Here is a 20513-nt window from a genome sequence, read left to right on the forward strand (position 1 = left end):
TCGAAGGCCAGACAACTGGACTGACAAGCACATAGCACTCTGTTTTGGACTCAGACGCTCAACTCTTTGTCTTTTCCACCAATATTCACTCACTGGCACATCAAGAAGAAAAATAATGACTAACATTTCCACCCACCTCTCAGTTTTCATGATGTAGTTAGATTTGAGGAGGCTGGTATAGAGTCCACTTGCAACTGTACCTCTAGGGCAGTGGTGGTGAATCTATGGCACATGTGCCAGAAGGGGCACACAGCACCCTCTCTCCTGCTATGTGCACTGTCGCTCGCCTTCTGCTTGCTCACCCACCCGTTTACCATCCCACCCTCCGCTCATCCACACCTCCTCCCCTCCCCAGTTTGGGTCCTCGGTCTCTAAAAGGTTTGCTATCACTGCTCTAGGCTATCAAAAATGCCAAGGCTGGGACAATTGAGCCTCATGGAGGGTTAAAGCATTGTGGCCACTACTAGTTCACCCAGATGCTTGTGACCTCAACTTCCATAACTCTGTAAATCCCAAAATCTTGATCAGTTGGCAATCGTGTCTAGAGCTGGAACAAGATTAGATGAGGAACATGGTGACATTCAATATGGAAAGGCAAACATGAATAAAGAAACTGAAGACATAACAATAAGCACTTCCTTCTGGTTGATTCAAGAGTGAAAAGGAATTTAGGGCTCATTTGTAAACAAAGGAGGTCCCTATCAACTTATCACCAGAAAACTGTGGCTACCCATCTGGATTTTTTGTATCCCAAAAACAAGGTAAGTGAACCACAACAGTTGCTTTGATGGTTCCAGTTAGAAGAGATTTGCTTGCTGTATGTATATAAGATTTCTTGAACTCTTGGAAACATGCTGTTGCTCTTTGCTATTAATGCTGAAGATGAGATTTTGTCCCAGTTGAATCCACATTACACTATAAAGGCAGCTTGGTAGAATCTCCATCATTCAAGTGAGGCAGCTTCTTGCACAGCAGTTATTCCTTCCGTGACAATAACAGTTTGTTAAGCGCAGGCTGTGACATTGTAGTGTCCGCAGCAGTTCTGGAAATAAGTTAATGATGTACTGAAATCCACACTTTCCCAAACACCAGAGAAAGAAAGTGATCCATTGGTTGCTGTGAAAGTGCTGTGAAAGAGGAAAATACAAGAAGGTGATGGCAGCAAACTCCATTGTCTCCAGACACCAATGCTGCATATTCCTGTCAACGACATGCTACTTTTTGCCTCAACAAAGGATATTCGTATTCTTGGCATTTCTATTCATTCACAAACAGTCTCAAAGATGTAACTCATGGTCCTTTTCAGGATGCAAACTGCTAAGCATGGGTGATTTTGTTTACTATCCCTATGAAACATTTTTAGGCTACAGTTCCCAGATTCTCCCAGTCATATGGGTGCTGCAGTGCAAATAATAACTTTCTCCAGAAACTTTCTACCTCTTGGTAGATTCCGGAGCAAACATAAAAGTTATTTTGAGGAACGTTAGTGCCATCTGGTGTCCTTTCTCATTTCTACAAGGAAGAATTTCAGAGAAGCTAAAAACTACAGTACAGCGAAGTTTAGCACAGGTGAGCTACGATTTGCGTTTCCCCAATTTTTGACATTTCAAATTTGCAGCATTTATCCAGAAATAATGAAAATCCCACCCATGTGAACATGCACAGTTGAATAAGGTTTTGTGAAGTTTTACGCTTTGAAACCTCTTCAAATTGCTAGCATCATGCCTACTTGCTTTCTGTTGGAACCCATCTCCCTAGTTTCCCATGATTCCCCATGAAATTGGCTCCCCCATTTAAGTCAGTCTCAATTTATAGCAAAAATCCAGACTTGTTTATAATTTATATAGCTTCTGTTACGTCATCTCATGTATTGTCACACCGCTTGTTCTTTTTCTATTGATTGTTGCTGGGGGGGGGGGGGGGTAAAAAATACAATTAGGACTAATAAGAGAATGGCATAAGACTGACAAATGTGTTAAAATGTTTCTAAAATTGCCCTTTAAAATAACATTTGAAAGTAAATTTGTTATACCAACATTAGTCTCATTCATTGCAATGCCTTTGACATGAAACGTGCTTGCATCCCCATTGCCTTCCAAAAGGAAATAAAGTAGAGTCTCACTTATCCAACATAAACAGGCCGGCAGACTGTTGGATAAGGTAATATGTTGGATAATAAGGAGGGATTAAGGAAAAGCCTATTAAACATCAAATTAGGTTATGATTTTACAAATTAAGCACCAAAACATCATGTTATACAACAAATTTGACAGAAAAAGTAGTTCAGTACGCAGTAATGTTATGTAGTAATTACTGTATTTACGAATTTAGCACCAAAATATCATGATATATTGAAAACATTGACTACAAAAATGCATTGGATAATCCAGAATGTTGGATAAGCAAGTGTTGGATAAGTGAGACTCTACTGTACCACAATTGCATAATTTTAAGCTACAGTAGAGTCTCACTTATCCAAGCCTCACTTATCCAAGCCTCTGGGTAATCCAAGCCATTTTTGTCGTCAATGTTTTCAATATATCATGATATTTTGGTGCTAAATTCGTAAATACAGTAATTACAACATAACATTACTGCATATTGAACTACTTTTTCTGTCAAATTTGTTGTATAACATGAAGTTTTGGTGCTTAATTTGTAAAATCATAACCTAATTTGATGTTTAATAAGCTTTTCCTTAATCCCTCATTATCCAAGATACTCACTTATCCAAGCTTCTGCCGGCCCGTTTATGTTGGATAAGTGAGACTCTACTGTACTTGAAACTCATGCTTTCTGAGGGCTAGTTAGATGTTTTAAATAAACCATTGAATTTGATCTATTTTTTTTAAAGATTCACCTGATGTATCCAGTCATGGTGGTTTTATGCCAGTCAAGAGGTACCTGAGATGTTTCCCATGACAGTAATGTGAACATGCTGCGGGTTTTAGTCCAAACTTTAAAGGAGGTAACCTGAAGTAGAGTTACCATTCCACTGGTATGAAAACCAACAGTTGATACTGGATAGAAGTTCAGGAGCATCACCTCTAGATATTTCTTTTCAGCATACACAGTCACAGCATCAAATGTAATAAACCAATCAGTCTTCTACTCCCATCTGGCCCTCACACTCCCTCTGATAGCATTGTACCCTTTGCCCATATCAACACAGCCAAGAGCTCAGTAAGACCACTTGCTCACCTGGTAAACAAGTCTGTGCAGCAAACATAAACGGAATAGTTTGTAGAGTTGAATTCAATTCTGCTGAAGAGGTCTAGACAATCGATGACTTCTCCTCTGGGTACGTAGAGGATGCCTGAGAAAAGTTACAGAGACTGCAAAAGAGGCTCACACCCAGAGCTTGGAAGGTCTCTAATTTGGACGAGTCCAAATCTCTTGACTAGACTGGTCATGCCAGCTGTGGGAATCTGGGAATCATTTTGTAGTTCTCCCATCTGGCTGGCAGGGTAGAGGATTGTTACCCAAGACAAGGGATTTGTGTTTCTTTTTGGGACCTGGACTTAGGCTTGTGGGCCATGCTGCCGCTGCTGCATAAAATAACTGCCTGTTGGCCTCCAGAAGAGCTTTGTTATCTGTGCAGCATGCTGTGTGTTCCTGCATGAGAACAAATTAGACTAAATGGCCCTTGCATCACCTTCCATGTCTAAGATTCTCTGATTTCCCAGAAAACGACTTTGCTAATTTTGCTAACATGTAAAAGGTGAGGTAAAGGTAAAGGTTTCCCCTGACGTTAAGTCCAGTCGTGGCCGACTCTGGGGTTTGGTGCTCATCTTCATTTCTAAGCCGAAGAGCTGGCGTTGTCCATAGACATCTCCAGGTCATGTAGTCAGCATGACTGCCTTGAGTGCCGTTACCTTCCTGCCGGAGCAGTACCTATTGATCTACTCACATTGGCATGTTTTCGAACTGCTAGGTTGGCAGGAGCTGGGGTTAACAGCGGGCGCTCATTTCGCTCCCGGGATTTGAACCTGGCACCTTTTGGTCCGCAAGTTCAGCAGCTCAGCGCTTTAACACACTGTGCCACCAGCGGCCCCTAACCTGTGTGTACATGCTTGTGCATCCTCTCCTCAAAGTTTAGCAGGTTTGCCTGTTAACATATTTCCAGGAAGACCCTATACAGAAGGATGAAAGCCTCTATTTAGGAAACACTTGTTTGCGGCATGGAGCAATTCTTATTTCCCCAATGCCTGTGACTAGAAGGTTGGGCTGGGCAAATCCAGGTTCCAATTCCAATTTGCAGTTTGCTCCTTGGTTGGACCACCCAGGTCCTGCTGTTGCTCCTGTTACTAAACTTGAGATGTCCTTCCATGAACCTTTCCAACCTTTGCCCTCCCCCAGTTCCATAGAAAATATCCATACTGTACCTGCAAGGCATGCATTGAGTAGGGAGACGCAGGCCCCAGTAAACAAAGCCCGAAGGACAATGCTGGAAAATTCACTTTTGCGCTCTGGTACCATAGATGCTTAGAATAAAAAAGAAGGATAGAGATGGATGAGCAGGGCTAGGGGTAGATTTCCTTCTGGACTTCTGTCAGGCTTATCTTTCCAGATGCTTTCAATCACCCTAGTCACGGATAAGTAGAACTTGGAAAAGGAGCTTTGGCACAAAAATAACTTCTGAGCTGTATAGTGAGGGAATCAAGTAATAATACAAGTATACAAGTAATAATAAATAGAGTAAAATAATAAATGCAATAATAATAATATGATCAGAGTGAAATAATAAATGTATTAATAATAATAATAAAAATAGAGTAAAATAAATGTAATAGTAGCAACAATAATAGAGAAAAATAATAAATGTAATAATACCAATAATAATAGAAAAAAATATTAAATGTACCGTATATACTCGAGTATAAGCCGACCCAAATATAAGCTAAGGCACCCAATTTTACCACAAAAAAACTGGGAAAACATTGACTCCAGTATAAGCTGAGGGTGGTAAATTTCAGAAATAAAAATAGATACCAAAAAAATGACATTAATTGAGGCATCAGTAGGTTAAATGTTTTTGAATATTTACATAAAGCTCAAATTTAAGATAAGACTGTCCAACTCTGATCCAATCATGATTCTCATCTTCTTCAATGTAAATGTGCTTATGTGTCCTTTTAATAATAATAGAGTAAAATAATACATGTAATAATAATAATAATAAATACAGGGAAATAATACATGTAATAATAGAGTAAAATAATAAATGGAATAATAATAATAAGATCAGAGTGAAATAATAAATGTATTATTAATAATAAAAATAGAGTAAAATAAATGTAATAGTAGCAACAATAATAGAGAAAAATAATAAATGTAATACAGTAGAGTCTCACTTATCCAACACAAACGGGCGGGCAGAATGTTGGATAAGCAAATATGTTGGATAATAAGGAGGCATTAAGAAAAAGCCTATTAAACATCAAATTAGGTTATGATTTTACAAATTAAGCACCAAAACATCATGTTATACAACAAATTTGACAGAAAAAGTAGTTCAATAAGCAGTAATGCTATGTAGTAATTACTGTATTTACGAATTTAGCACCAAAATATCATGATGTATTGAAAACATTGACTACAAAAATGCGTTGGATAATCCAGAACATTGGATAAACAAGTGTTGGATAAGTGAGACTCTACTGTAAATACAGGAAAGTAATACAAGTAATAATAGAGTAAAATAATAAATGCAATAATAATAATAATAATATCAGAGTGAAATAATAAATGTATTAATAAAAATAATAAAAATAGAGTAAAATAAATGTAATAGTAGCAACAATAATAGAGAAAAATAATAAATGTAATAAACCCAATAATACTAGAGAAAAATAATAAATGTACCATATATTCTCGAGCATAAGCTGACCCAAATATAAGACAACCAGGACCCTCACCCGAGTATAAGCCAAGAGAGGGCTTTTTCAGTCTTAAAAAGAGGGCTGAAAAACTAGGCTTATACTCGAGTATATACAGTAAGTCAGTATGGGACCATAGGCAGCACAGGACATAGATACAAGGCCATTTTATGACATTGTGCTGCCTGGAGCGAAGGGCAATTTGGCGTCCCCTCCACTGCATGTACAGAAGTTGACTAGAGAGGCAGCTGGATCTTTGCTCAACACGGGAGATGGCTTCGGAGTCTTCCATCACAGTTTTGAGGGTTATCATTCCTGCCTTTCAAGTGTAGCAAAAGGCCTGGGCAGTTGCCACTATTGCTCCTAATATTTTTTGTAGTTGCCACGGCCTGTTGAGTGGTAGGGCCAGACTTGCTTAATTCTGTACCAGGAAGGAAACCACTTTCCACTTTGCATGGCACAAAGGTATTTCCCCTGAGCTTATGCTTCCTCCTAGCCTCAAGGCTTGCCTGATTCTCTCGCTGGTGTGCCAACTCACCCAAGCCACCCAGCATAATCCCGATGGAACTCAGATTGGCAAATCCACACAGAGCAAAGGTTGTGATGGTTTCGGCTCTGACCTGGAGAGGAAGAGAAACAAGGCAATTAGGGCAATGATAACAGCAGAGAATAATCTCCACCCATTCCAATAACAACTAATCACTCTTTCTCTTCTTCCTCCTTCCCTCCCTCTGCTGCCTCTCTTCCCAATGTACACAGCAGGGAAGTTTGAGTAAGAGAGGGGTGTCAAGAAAGAGCTTGGAAAAGTTATGCTACATGTTGCAAATCTTTCCGCTGCTGAGCAGAAGGACTCTGGAAGGTGTATGATTTATGTTAGGATGGAATCAGTTTTAAGATGCACACCCAAACCCTGAGACTTAGAGATGACCCTTGTGAACTGAAGGTAGAAATTTAAGCGCTAGTCTACTGGAAATTGCTTTCTTATTATTGTTTGTGCCTGTACAGTTGCTTTTAGTTTCTCTGAAGTGTCGGCCAATCTATATTACTTCTAGACCTTCTTGAATAAATGTTATGCTAGTTTTACTATAAACTGGATTCAAGTTCAAGTTCACTTTATTACAGTCAATGACCAGCTCATAAAAACTAGATTCAAGAAAAATGTGTGGGGAATATTTGTTATCTCTGCAAAAGTGGATTTTACAAACCTCAAGTATATTATCTGGGTGGAATGAAATGATCTAAGAACTTTTGGGAATATAACCATTCCTCAGACATACTTTCCGGTGTTCTGAAAACAATACCATGTGGTGGGGAGGCAATATTTTTGGCCATACAGGGTTTCAAACTTCAGTCTCCACAATCCCTTGCCATTGGCCACACAGAATGGGGTTTCTGGAAAATGAACACCAGAAATTCCCTTCCTATTATGCAACCTGGTGATGGAAGAGGTGACAAAGGGTGATACAGTCTAGAGCTGGGCAACAGCCAATGTCAAGCAAATGTGAAATGCATTTTCATACTGGATCTGAGAAGCAGCGGGGGTGGGGATCGTGGCTGTTTCTACTCTACCATAGCATAGAAGGTCACCATAGCTACAACTCATAACTGATTCAGGATCACACCACCAATCCATTGATCAGGCAAGACTTGCCGAAATCCATTGCTTGTGATTCCCATCCCATTCTGGCAGCCCATCTAGTCGCTTCTGCTTGTAGGTCGAAAGTTGCTGATAGGCGACAAACTCATTTAAGAAGATCTTTGTTCCCAGCATCTCCGCAACCAGGGGTGCATCCTCCCAGCTTGCTCCTAACAAGAAGGCTAATGGAACCAGGACATAGGAGCAGATCAGCTGCAAGCAAGAAGAACAGGTGGTTAATAACCTCAAAGGGCAAGTCTGTAACCACTCTGTGACTGCTGCCAATTTCCCCATCTAACTCAATGGCATCCAGAATCATAATCACCACTAACTTCCTCCACACCAACTCTTATCTCTTTTGATTCCCATTTTTTCAAATTGTCAGTCAGAGAGTTCTGGGTCCTTAAGGTAAAGGTAAAGGTTTCCCCTGACGTTAAGTCCAGTCATGATCGACTCTGGGGGTTGGTGCTCATCTTCATTTCTAAGCCGAAGAGCCGGCATTGTCTATAGACATGACTGCATGGAGCGGCGTTACCTTCCCGCCGGAGCGGTACCTATTGATCTACTCACATTGTGCATGTTTTCAAACTGCTAGGTTGGCAGGAGCTGGGGCTAACAGTGGGCGCTCATTCTGCTCCCGGGATTTGAACCTGGGACCTTTCGGTCTGCAAGTTCAGCAGCTCAGCGCTTTAACACACTGTGCCACCAGGGTCCTTACTAAACCACAAATCCTATACCAGTTAAAATGGAATATAACAGTACAGCATGATAAGGATCTCAATGTTTTCTCAATGCGGGTGGTGGCCTTATGCGGGATACCTGGAAGGAGAGTTCTGGCAGGTTGACCATGTTCCCCAGCCAAGACAGGGTGGCATTGACAAACTCCAGCACTGCCAGGAAGGCAATGAGGTTGGCTGCGATATTTGCAACCAGCCCCACCGAGACTGAGGCTCCGTTTCCAGCAGCTTCCAGAACATTCTTCTCTTCCCTGTGGCAACATATAAAAGAAAGAGAATACTGAAAGACTTTTTGTCGATATAATTTTTAAAAGGAGAATTATTTTGAAAGTGAAAACGTATTTGTTCTACATGTTTGATTTATAAACTAAGGCAGTATTTCCCAAATGTTATTCTTGCAGAGGTTTTGGACTTCATTGCTTCCCTATACTTTTTACCAGCAGATGTCTTGCTTTACCTAATGAATGGTAGGGCAAATTCTGCTCTCAATGGGGTCTGAGTCTTAGTGTTTTCAATAGCACTTACCCAGCAGCAATTTTCACACCCTCCCGGCTCTGGAACTTGGACTTTTCCACTTCTGGATAGACGAGTTTAGCCATTGCTAAAGCACATGGGGCTGCCATCACGGAAGCAGCAATCAAGGAGGAGGGGTCAATCTACAGTCGAAGAACACAACGAATTCAATCAGTCCCTTACATTCAGTGGAGTTACGGATGCAGAACCCTTGTGAACGTGCAAAAATGTGAGCAAAAAACTGCTTTTTTAAAATTGAGAGAACAGGAATCTCTAGTCCTCCAGAGTAATTGAATGGACAACTGTTAGAAGTTGACCATAGAATTACACTGCAGGGTCTGCAAATGTATAAAAGAGTATAGTTTTTCTAGTACTCACCCCAAATGATATGTACGCTCCCATCACACTGCCGGCAATAGTGGCAAAGCCTCCTGTCATCACAGCGTGAACTTCTGATTTCGTCATATCTTTCAGGTATGGGCGAATGAGGAGTGGAGATTCTGTCTGAAAGCAAAAGAAAGGCTCAAACAATTGGGCAGAGAGGAAAGGGGAAGAGCGGGGTCCAGTACAGTAGCTCTATGGACCTACTCCTGTACCAGATAAGACCACAATAATGTAGCTGAAATACCAGAACTTTGACAAAATCAGCAACTATAAAAGACCATGTTTCCATTCCTTACATAGAATGATTTAGTATTCCTGGCACACACAAACCAATGCATAGCCCAAGAATAAAGCACTCAAGCAGGGACTACAGTTATATCTTTCAGCCATGTTGGCTGAAGGATTTGGGAAACTGTAGTCAAAAATAACAACCATTTTATCATGCCAGCTTACCATCCCAACAAATACGTTGCCCACCACACTCAGGGTTTCTGTGGCTGCTGTGCCCATGGTGAGTTGCAAGAGCCAGGACATCTGTAAGAATGAATCAGAGATGGTCAGTTGCAGCAGAGATGGGAAAATTATTTGTAAAAAGGAATTATATATACTCGAGTATAAGCCTAGTTTTTCAGCCCTTTTTCAGGGCTGAAAAAGCTCCCCTCGGCTTATACATGGGTGAGGGTCCGGGCTGGCTTTTATTCAGGTTGGCTTATACTTGAGTATATAGGTATTCAGAGTTGGACAGTCTTATCTTATTAAAGTCTTATAATTGTCTTAAATTACAGTTTTATAGAAATATTCAAAAACATTTAACCTACTGATGCCTCAAATAATGCAATTTTATTAATAAAAAGGTAAAGGTAAAGGTTTCCCCTGACGTTAAGTCCAGTTGTGACCGACTCTGGGGGTTGGTGCTCATCTCCATTTCTAAGCCGAAGAGCCGGCGTTATCCATAGATACCTCCAAGGTCATGTGGCCGGCATGACTGCATGGAGCACCATTACCTTCCCGCCGGAGCGGTACCTATTGATCTACTCACAATTTGCATGTTTTCAAACTGCTAGGTTGGCAGGAGCTGGAGCTAACAGTGTGTGCTCATTCCGCTCCCCAGATTTGAACCTGGGACCTTTTGGTCTGCAAGTTCAGCAGCTCAGTGCTTTAACACACTGTGCCACCAGGGGCCCTGGCAATTTTATTAATATCTATTTTTATTTTTGAATTGGACTCGTAGCTGCTGCATTTCCCACCCTTGTTTTATACTCGAGTCAATAAGTTTTCCCAGTTTTTGTGGTAAAATTAGGTACCTCGGCTTATATTCGGGTCGGCTTATACTCGAGTATATAGGGTATTACAGTTATCACTCAGAGTCCCCTCTCAAGTTGTGATGGCTTAAATTGCAATAACTCCACTGATTGCCAGTCCATTTCCGGCTATAACTCAAAAGTGTTGGTTATGACCTTCTTTGAAGGACCATATTCACCTTTATGAATTGGTGTGTAGAGAGCTGGGAGGGATGCGTGTCTAATGTGTGTGTCTAATGATATAGTATGACCCCATACCCATAGGGGATCTAGTCTGGGACTTCATGCGAACACATGAAACTGCGGGCAATAGTGAACCTTATATTTTTGTCAAAACCTTCTCTTGCGCAAAGGAGAGAATAGCCAAATGGAAGACTCACATGTTGGGACACCTCTTATTTCTCCTAAGAACTAGGGCCAGCTTGAGGGCAACAAGCCACCTGGTGAATGCCTAGGGCTTAATCCATTGCATTACCTTCAGAATAATGAACTGCATGACCCTCAAATAGTAGAGAATGGACATCACACAGCTGAAGAAGACAACGATGGGCAGTGTCTGGACACAGAACAACATGGAACACGTTAGCCTTTAGCAAGTGTCATCCAAGAACTCACAGAACATGCAACTGCAGGTCTTGGGCTTGAGGCTTCCACAAATGTCCATGCCTCTTCCCCTATAGTACCATCATTTCATACTTGCCCAACTTCCCCGACCCAAAAAGACCCACTTCTGAGTATTCCTTGCCTAAGGTAACCAACCAAGAGGAAGATGAGACCAGTGAAAGGCAGCTGAGTGTATGTTTGCACTGTAATGAAGTATGAATTTTTGGTTTACAGATGTTATGGTTAATTGTGTGTTTGTGTTTTAAAAGGGTGAGTATTGCAGTTATTGCTTCTCTGCACTCAGAGGCTGGTTGCCATGGAGAAGTAGGCAGAGCCAACTGCTGTTTTGTAGAAGAAGTGCAGAATTTTAAAAAAAGGTTTCAGTCTGTGCTCGATGAGGCACAGTGAAGATTGATCCTAGGTTGAGGGGATCAAGGGAGACTCAAGTGTTCATTTTGAGTTGGATTAAAATAAGTTTGATGACTTATTTTATGTAGTCTGTGTCCTTGTAAGGAACAGAGAAACTGTAATTGAATATCACAGGGGTGACTGTAATTTAAAAGTGGCAGAGAATGAATTTCTGTCTACTTTAAGTTAAAGAAGCGACACTTTAGGGAGTTTGACTCATCTTATTCTAATATTGTAACTGTTAATGAAAGTGCCTCTAAGTGAGAATTGTAACAACTAAGCTCTGTGCTTGAATAAACTTGTTATTGTTCCTCCAACATTTAAGCCTCTATCGCATATATTATAAACTATGTTACGCTATCATCTAAGGTGAAGAAGAAGAAAGAAAAAAGTAAAAGGCCTCCTCTCTGAGTCTTTGGTGGCTGCATCTTACAAATTGGTGTTAGTCGTTCTTGGTCCCTTTACAAATTGGTGGCAATCGTTAATAATCTCCTTACATGAATAAAATACTCTTAAAGATCACCTGAAAGGCAAATGCTTCATGGATCAATTTGTCGCCAAAAATGAAGCTGGAGCCAGCAATGGTGTAGTTCAGGAAAGTCTGCAAGGAAAAGGAAGACGGGGAGAATGAAACTGGGTGAGTCATCTTTTCGTGATTACATCAAAAAAGCTCCTGAAAGGAGGCATTCAAGCATCGTGGCTGCAAAATAGTCCAGAAAAGTTGCCTCTTTGGATTACAGCTTCTAGAACCACCCAAGCCACTAAAGATGCTGGTCATACAGGTTCAGGAATTCCTAGTGCTGTTGTCCATAAATAGGAGTTGCTGTAGGAGTACAAAACCACCCTTGGCTGTTCATCTCAATAGCCGCTCCAGTGCTGATTTTCAGATGGGAATAGAATTCAACACATGGGCATCTGCTGTAAAACCCAAAGCAGCTATAAGAGGAATGGTATTAAAACCAAGTGTATGCTCACCACTCTGGGTGGACAGAATATTCGAAGACATTCAGAAAATGGGTTAAAGACATCTTTTTCAATCAGACCACTGGTCCATTAAATCAACATTATCTAAATCAACAATTCCCCTGGGATCTATTACTTGGATATGTCTTGAAACTGGACCAAGGACCTTCTGCATACAGAGTGTGAGTTCTGTCACAGAGCTCCAGCCTTTCCCCACCACTCAAGTTCCATACCTGCACCTGTCCACCAAGCCAATCAAAAGCTTGAAATCCAGGTTCTGTCCGTATGATAAAGACTCCAAGAACAAACTGCAGGCTGAGCCCCCAAAACACAGCTCTCCAAGACACCTACAAATCCAATGTATACACAAGAAGCAATGGAGTGAGTACAGATAGAACTTGAGATACAATTTCTAGAATTATCCTACCAGTATGATCTTTCTTAGTATGTACAACTATTGTTGTTGGTGTGGTTTTAAACTTATAGTGATCCTAAGACAACCATGTCATTGGGTTTATTGCCATTGTCTTCCCCCGAGGATGACACAATGTGACTTGCCCAGGATCAACCAGGGGGTTCTATAGCTGAGCAACATACCTTTGACGTCTGTTACTAATAGTGGCAGTCTCCATGGTAGTGAAGTGGCGAATCACAATTTGAAAGCAGTTGTCCAAAGTGCTAAACTTAAAAAAATAATAATTTTGAGGCTGGACTTCAGCACCTTGGATAGCATCTTTAAAGTTCAAGCTAAAGCAAGATAGTGGATGAGATCAGATGTTGCTCTGAATGAGCACAGTTCTTTTAATGTTGTTAGTTGGTTATGCAATGCACATTATATTCTCATGTTATGTAGGTTGTTTCCTGCCCTGGAACCTTTTCAGCAACAGTATCCCCGTCTAGAAGTCCATGAAATTAGGGTTCGAATACCTGTCCAGTCATGAAAGTCTACTAGGTAACCTGGGGCAAGTCACTTTCAGACTTGGAGGAGGGCAATGGTAAAGGCTTGCCAATACATTGCCAAGAAAACTATGTGATAGGGTCACCATAAGTAAAAAATAACAATATACCGTATATACTCGAGTATATACTCAAGTATAAGCCAACCTGAATATAAGCCGAGGCACCTAATTTTACAACAAAAAACTGGGAAAACATTGACTCCAGCATAAGCTGAGATACCAATAAAATTACATTAATTGAGGCATCAGTAGTTTAAATGTTTTTGAATCTTTACATCAAACTAATTTAAGATATGACTGTTCAACCCTGATTAAATCATTATTTTCACCTTCTTCAATGTAAATGTGCTTATTTATCCTTTTAATAATAATAGAGTGAAATAATACATGTAATAATAATAATGAATGCAGTAAAATAATAAATGTAATAATAAATAGAGTAAAATAATAAATGTATTAATAATAATAAAAATAGAGTAAAATAAATGTAAAGGTAACAACAATAATAGAGTAAAATAAATGTAAAGGCCCGGGCTGTGGCGCAGGCTGGAGAGCAAGCCAGCTGCAACCAGCTGCAATGAATCACTCTGACCAGGAGGTCATGAGTTCGAGGCCCGCTCAGAGCCTGTGTTTGTCTTGTCTTTGTTCTATGTTAAAAGGCATTGAATGTTTGCCTATATGTGTAATGTGATCCGCCCTGAGTCCCCTTCGGGGTGAGAAGGGCGGAATATAAATGCTTTAAATAAATAAATAAATGTAACAACAATAATAGAGTAAAATAATAAATGTAATAATAACAATAATTAATAGAGTAAAATAATAAATTTTATTTATTTATTTATTTATTACAACATTTATATCCCGCCCTTCTCACCCGAGAGGGGACTCAGGGCGGCTTACAATAAACACACATATAAAAATTATACAATACACTATAAATCAGATTAAAAATTATTAACTTACATCAACATTCATAAAAACATTCTAAAATGCAAATGGCCGTGTTCAAGTTCAAAAGACTGGGTCTGTCAATTGAGTTCTGGCGTACATAATAATAATTAGCGCTGCTGATTCTAAATGTAACAATACCAATAATAATAGAGAAAAATAATAAATATACCATATATACTTGAGTATAAGCCGACCTGAATATACGCCCACCAGGACCCTCACCCGAGTATAAGCCGAGGAGGGTTTTTTTAGTCCAAAAAAAAAGGGCAGAAAAACTAGGCTTATACTCGAGTATATACAGTAAAATCAAACCAATCAACCGATCAGTAAAGTGTTCTTACAATTTCTTGCTTTGCTGGGAAATTGTATTGACAGCATTTGAGTTAGAATATCAGCCTGATCTTATGCATGTTGATCCCAAAATAAGCCCTACTGCATTCTGTAGAGTTAACTCCCAGGGAAGTGGGAATAGGACTGAAGTCTTTATGAATTGCAATGCAAGCAGAGACAAAATGATAAGAGGAATGGTAAAAGTGGAAAGAGAAGAAGACTGGTGGTTCTTCCAATCTTTTTCATATCGGAAGGTCCAAGAGAAAGGAAATACTTACAGCTCTATGGTGTTTGGAGCAGGCAAAGAGTATCAGCACCAGCACAACAAACCCTCCCAGGGATACCAACTGCTCTCGCCTCTGAGACATGTCAAGAACCAGCCAGGTGATCAGCCCGATCAAAATGAGAGCACATAACACCCTGAAAAAGAAGAAAGCTTTTGTTTTTACAAATACATGCTGATTTGGATACAAATTAGATCTGTAAGCATATGTACAAACCTCCATATCTGTGGGACTGGCAACCACCATTTCATTAACATGGGAATGAAAAATGCATTCTTGCTTATGCATTTTCTTGTTCCTCCTGATTCTATGGTATGTTTCTGCCAAACAATGACCATAGCATTGTGCTGGAGGGCCTAAAAATTCTGGAGAGGGCCCCTCTCTCTCTAGACATTTTAGGTCCTCCAATACAATTCTGCAGGATGATTCATTTTGGGAAGGTTCAATCCCTCTCATAACCTGTTGCACCTCAGGTTAGCTTCATCTTGCTGTATACCCCAAACTGCACACAGGTCGAAGTCTTTTTTAGTTTATTAGAAAATAGAAGATAAAAAGTTATTTAAAAGCAAAAGTAAAGTTCCAAAAGATCGTTACAAAATAAAGCCTTAGAGAATAATTCAAGAAATCACCAGGAATAAACAAAGTCCCCTTAGAGCATGACGAAGTCCCAAGAACATGAACACAAAAGCTGCAAGATAATCCAGGAAAACGAGGGCTTGCTTCTTGGTTGAATGAAAGTTGCTTTGACAGAGGTTTGTCTCCAAACATATTGCTTTAATACCCTTTGTAAAGCATGAAAGCATTTCTCTGGCCTCTAACCTCCTTCTTGTTTGCAATTCTCACACTCCTCCGAACCCTGAATTCCAAACGGTCTAGGGAACCTGTTTCGTCAAGGTCAGCCTGCTCGTTAGTTTGCTGAGCCTCATTGTCAGACTGAGAACTGCCCTCCTTTTCCAAGTCCATTTGCACCTGGCTAGTTTCAGTATCATCAACATCATGCCTTGCTGTGGGAAAATGAACTTGCACTCTCTGTTCCTCATCTTCTACAACAGTGACATTTTGAACCTGATTGTGAACCTGAATCCCATCATCCTCATCAGAGTCCATCTGAGGTTCCAGCTGAGTCACAACATAGTCATCTATTTATATGGTGGCAAGGAGGAGGCAGTCCTTTGGCTGCCATGCAAATCAGCTTCCAGCCCACGTTAGATCTGTTCAGGAGACAAATCCTTCACTCACCATTTCAGCCATGGCCAAGCCCTTTGGCAGCATTTCCCACAAGGGCTCAACAGTCTCACAATCGCAGAGCCCCACCATTTATTCACCAAGCTATAGGCTATGAGAACAATTGCCAGACCAGTGAGAATGACCAACGCCAAGGCTCGATCAAAATCCAGCCAACAGGCTGCAATGAAATAGGCCACATAACCTAGAGAAAGGAGACAGAGAAACCTTTCAGTTGCGCTGGCTGCATATGAAACCCAACAGCAGAAGACCCTTTTGTCCTTATTTTATACATCTTCATTGTGGAGAAAAGGAAACGGCAGGGTCTGCTGCCTGATTTATACAAATCTGTTGTTAAAAGTATATGTAAGGGGAGGGGAAAGTCCAAATGCATCAAGCTTGGGGAATGTTGAAAAACTCTGGATGCCTGGCCAATCCATGTCATACTTTTTTTCTACATGGATAATGACAGAATTTTAGGTGAAATTCACTGTTTGACCATTTAATGCCTGAATTCGGGAGCTAAACACTACTGAATTCAATTGAACTTTATCTCATAGGATTCAGAACTTGGAAAAGTTACTTTTTTGGACTATAAATTTTCAATGGCCATGCTATGTGGAGAAATCTAGGAGCTCTAGTTAAAAAACGCATACTTTTTCCAAGTTTTTTATACTGATGTTAATACATTGGTTATGAAGTTATGGGAGCAACGGGATGCTACTCATTGCTGCATGGTAGTGTTGCATATATGTGTTTGTGTATACTCAGTCAAGACTAGGGTCCTGTACTGCAAAAGTTATCACCATATCACTGTTTTTCTCTGTTTACTTCCCCAAACATACTGTGATTTGTGTGAGTGAAAATCTCACCTGCGCACAGAATGCACCATATGGCCATCTTTATTAACTTGATGTGTGCCTTGCAAAAGCCACTTGCTTTATAAAAAGGCTGAACCACACTCTTATACCTGAAAAGGATTACATCGAGAAGATAAATGTAAGGCAAAACAGCAAAATAAAAGCATTTTACAGCAAGATTGATGAGAAGGCAAAGCTAAAGAGGGATAGTAGTTGGAGGTAAGCCAGATCTGTCCTATGGGATGCTGATTCCATATTTATTTATGAAATTTATTTATGAATTTATTTATTTACCCTGCCTTTCCCCCATCAAGGGCTAAGGATTAGATAAGTTCAAACTTATCTAGTGCTCTTCCAGCATTGTTGTGGGACCAGGGATGCAAGAGAAGGATGCTAGACACGGATCATTCCCTACCTCCCAACCCTCATATCAGTGAGAGGGTTTAGAGCAAATTTCTCCTACCCCTTCCTTTATAATATTTTTTTCTGACCTCCCAAAATGAGCATCTTGTGCGTTGTTTTCTCCCAAAATCTCAAAAGGGTGATGATTCTTTGTTGCTCCTGGACTTCCCTCTGATTCCTGCCAACAGCACAAGTATGGTTGTTATCTTTGGAAGAAATGCAAAGATCAGGCTAACAAAATTGTAAGAGTGATGGTGAAATTTACCGTGAACTCTAAAGCAGGGTTTTCCAATCCTCGATCTCCATCTCCAATCGAAATCCGGAAATCTCCCATCTCCCTGGTACTGTGTAGCTAGCTACTATATACTGGAAAACATGGCACTTGATCAGCTTGGAAATGTTGGAGTCTTCAGTATCTTTCCAACTTCAGGGAGGAAATGCACAGCCATGCACTCATTCTTATATCTACTGTTGCATTCCTAGTGCTGGGGCAAACCCAGAATAATTTGCAGCCTAAGATGAAGGATGAAATGCTACTTTCCCCACCTGAACCACATACTGATCAGATTGGTAGTTAAATACAATATCAATACCGATGACAGGACAGTCCTTTCTACCACACCAGAGAGCCGTAGGATAGCTTAAGGGACACAGGACAGATTGTATGGCTCAGTTAAATTTTTCTTTTCTGTGCATCCCTCAGTGGTTGCATCTCAAGCTTTGAGCAGAGTTTATGAGGCTCATAAACTAGAGAAAGAAATAGCAAATAAACAACAAAGGCAAATATGCTTTGTATCAATCATAGGTAGACAAGTGTACTGGTTGGCAATCTATTTGCTGTTGAAGGCTAAAGACTAGATGGCACATCTTCAATTTCATGTATCGAAGTCATCTGGATCAGCAGGTGAGTCTTCCGTCACTAGCCATAGGATGGGATTCTTAACTACACTTGGACAATAGTTTTGAGGGAGCAGGACAGAGTGTGGAATACACAACTTAAGAGGGGAATGGTCAGAAGAAAAAGCTGGAAGGGAGCCTGCCATCATTGTCCTCATCATCTGTAGATGCTTCACTGATGTTTGACATTATAAGCATTTTTTCCATGTCTTGGAACTAATTTTTGGATTATAATACCCAGGATCCCTCAATCAGCATGGTCACTGGCTTTGAACTCCAAACATCCCCACAACTTTTGTATGCTCTGATTCTTTTTTGCATGGAAAAAGAACATTTAGCATATGTCTGCACCAGGCTGCCTTTAAATTATATATGTCCAGGTTATCAATCTTTTCCCCCAGATCCTCCTTCATGGTTCCACTCTTTCATCTATGATTTAACCCCGAGAGACTGGAAAATTAACTTACAGCACAATGAAGTTCTCTCCAGCTCCTTCAAAGAATTCCTTGCAGATCCATGGCTGGCATGATTATAAATTAACAACACAGTCCAAAGACCTGGAGACTGGACTCCAGCACTATCCTGCTCCTCCCCTCACGTACACCTGAGGCTTATAACTCCTGAGTCAGAATCTCTTATCTAGAAGCTAAACAAGTGGAGCTATAGGGGGATCGGGCTAACATTCTCCTTACTGTCTTTTTGGGGTCATGCAAAAGACATTTCAGAAAAGCACTGCCCAATGGGAATGGGGCTTTTGGACTGTTTCTCCTGTTTTCTGAGAAAACCAAGATCAAAAACATAAACAAAAGTTTTCACAATTACTCTTGCTGAAATGCAGAATGAGGTTAGAATGTGAGCACAATGTATAATCTTCCTAGTTTTTTATTCCTTTCAATCTGTAAAAGTTCAGCTCTGCAGCACACAAAAAAAGGCATTTTAAAAGAAATGCTAACTAGAACATTCACAAGGTTTGTGAAAGAAAGTTTTTCACTAGATAGAATCCTGGCTTTGTTATCAGGAAAGAGATTTTTTTTCCAAAGGGAGAAAATCAATATAGATCTGCAAGTACATTTAAATATCAATAGTTGAGCAATTATCTTCCTGCTATCACAACATGCCTGAATGAAAATGAAGAAAAATCCTTAGACTAATTACTAAAATTTAAAAAATATATGTGATGTGGGATTGTAAAAGATATAGATTTTGGAATTATTTTTATGTGCCGAAAGCAATGAAACGGGCTGGGAATCATGTAGTTTACTGGTTAAATAGTATGTGTCTATCTCCAGAGAGTACCCAAAAGCCAAAATTGAGTGTTCATTCATTTGAACACACTAGTACTTTTAGAATGGCTACAGTGTGTTACAAGGAAAGATTGTCCCTTCAAATGCAGAAGAGAAACAATAGCTGACAAGACTAAGTAGTTATGAGACATTCATATTGGTACATGGAAGGGAGAATGGCTTTAAAACTAGAACACCTAGAAATGCTTTATTATGGCCTGTGAAAACTAACAAGCACCACCGAGCCATCAATGAAAAAAGCAGTTGATGATCTTTTCAGCGTTTACACAGGAAAAGCGTAATATGCTAAAGTCCCCTTGGAGAGTTTCACTCCCATGCGGTTGGTGCCAACACTTTTTTCCATCAGCTTGTAAATATAGATTAATGAGCAGCCTCCTTAATCAAAGGGAACAGGACAGTTCTCTTATCAAGCTCACTTGAAGGCTTGAAGCATTTTGACATTATCTCTAGCAAACAGAAGACAAATAGCTCCAGGAATGTACTTAAACACTGATCCTATGTACGTATTGTAAATGCCATGGCAGCTGGCATTTCCATCCAACTGAAGCAGTTTCTTTTGGTTAGGATTTTGCTGCCCCCTCCCAATAGGTAGATTTTACAGGCCCACCTTCCCCTGATAATTTCCAGAGACGTTGTACTAAAAATCTTATAATCACCAACAATTCCAATAAATCTGGAAAGTATATTAAGAAAAGTTTGAAATGACACAAGAAGTTTAAAATCTAAGATCCCAATTATACTTTTAAAGGCAACTCAATCTCTTGCTAATAACTCATTTTCAGTGATGTTCCTTGAATGCTACGAAGTGTTCAAGGGACAAAGTGAACTATTATTTTAAATGTCAATGTTCAGAAGAAATAATGTAACTGACCATGCAA

The 20513-nt window shown here is 40.1% G+C and overlaps 1 protein-coding gene across 2 annotated transcripts; it reads right to left on the bottom strand.

The window, feature by feature from the left end:
- Positions 1 to 614: 614 nt before the first annotated feature.
- Positions 615 to 20482, bottom strand: LOC100562251 (sodium/nucleoside cotransporter 1). 2 transcript variants are annotated; one of them, XM_062963498.1, is made up of 18 exons: positions 18799 to 20482; positions 17700 to 17800; positions 17524 to 17612; positions 17045 to 17142; positions 16188 to 16377; positions 14943 to 15084; positions 12658 to 12771; positions 11985 to 12062; positions 10926 to 11006; positions 9603 to 9683; positions 9144 to 9269; positions 8778 to 8908; positions 8335 to 8503; positions 7531 to 7728; positions 6418 to 6499; positions 4386 to 4484; positions 3202 to 3316; positions 615 to 1127 (listed from the first exon to the last, which is right to left on the bottom strand). In XM_062963498.1, the coding sequence occupies exons 2-18, from the start codon at positions 17766 to 17768 to the stop codon at positions 1004 to 1006; spliced, it is 1986 nt and encodes a 661-aa protein (XP_062819568.1). In that variant the 5' UTR covers positions 17769 to 17800; positions 18799 to 20482; the 3' UTR covers positions 615 to 1003. The 2 variants fall into 2 exon arrangements, with proteins under 2 accessions (XP_062819568.1, XP_062819569.1); XM_062963499.1 differs by having other exon boundaries at positions 17700 to 20482.
- Positions 20483 to 20513: the final 31 nt, after the last annotated feature.

Source organism: Anolis carolinensis, unplaced genomic scaffold, assembly GCF_035594765.1.
Source record: "Anolis carolinensis isolate JA03-04 unplaced genomic scaffold, rAnoCar3.1.pri scaffold_11, whole genome shotgun sequence".
Lineage (NCBI taxonomy): Eukaryota > Metazoa > Chordata > Lepidosauria > Squamata > Dactyloidae > Anolis > Anolis carolinensis.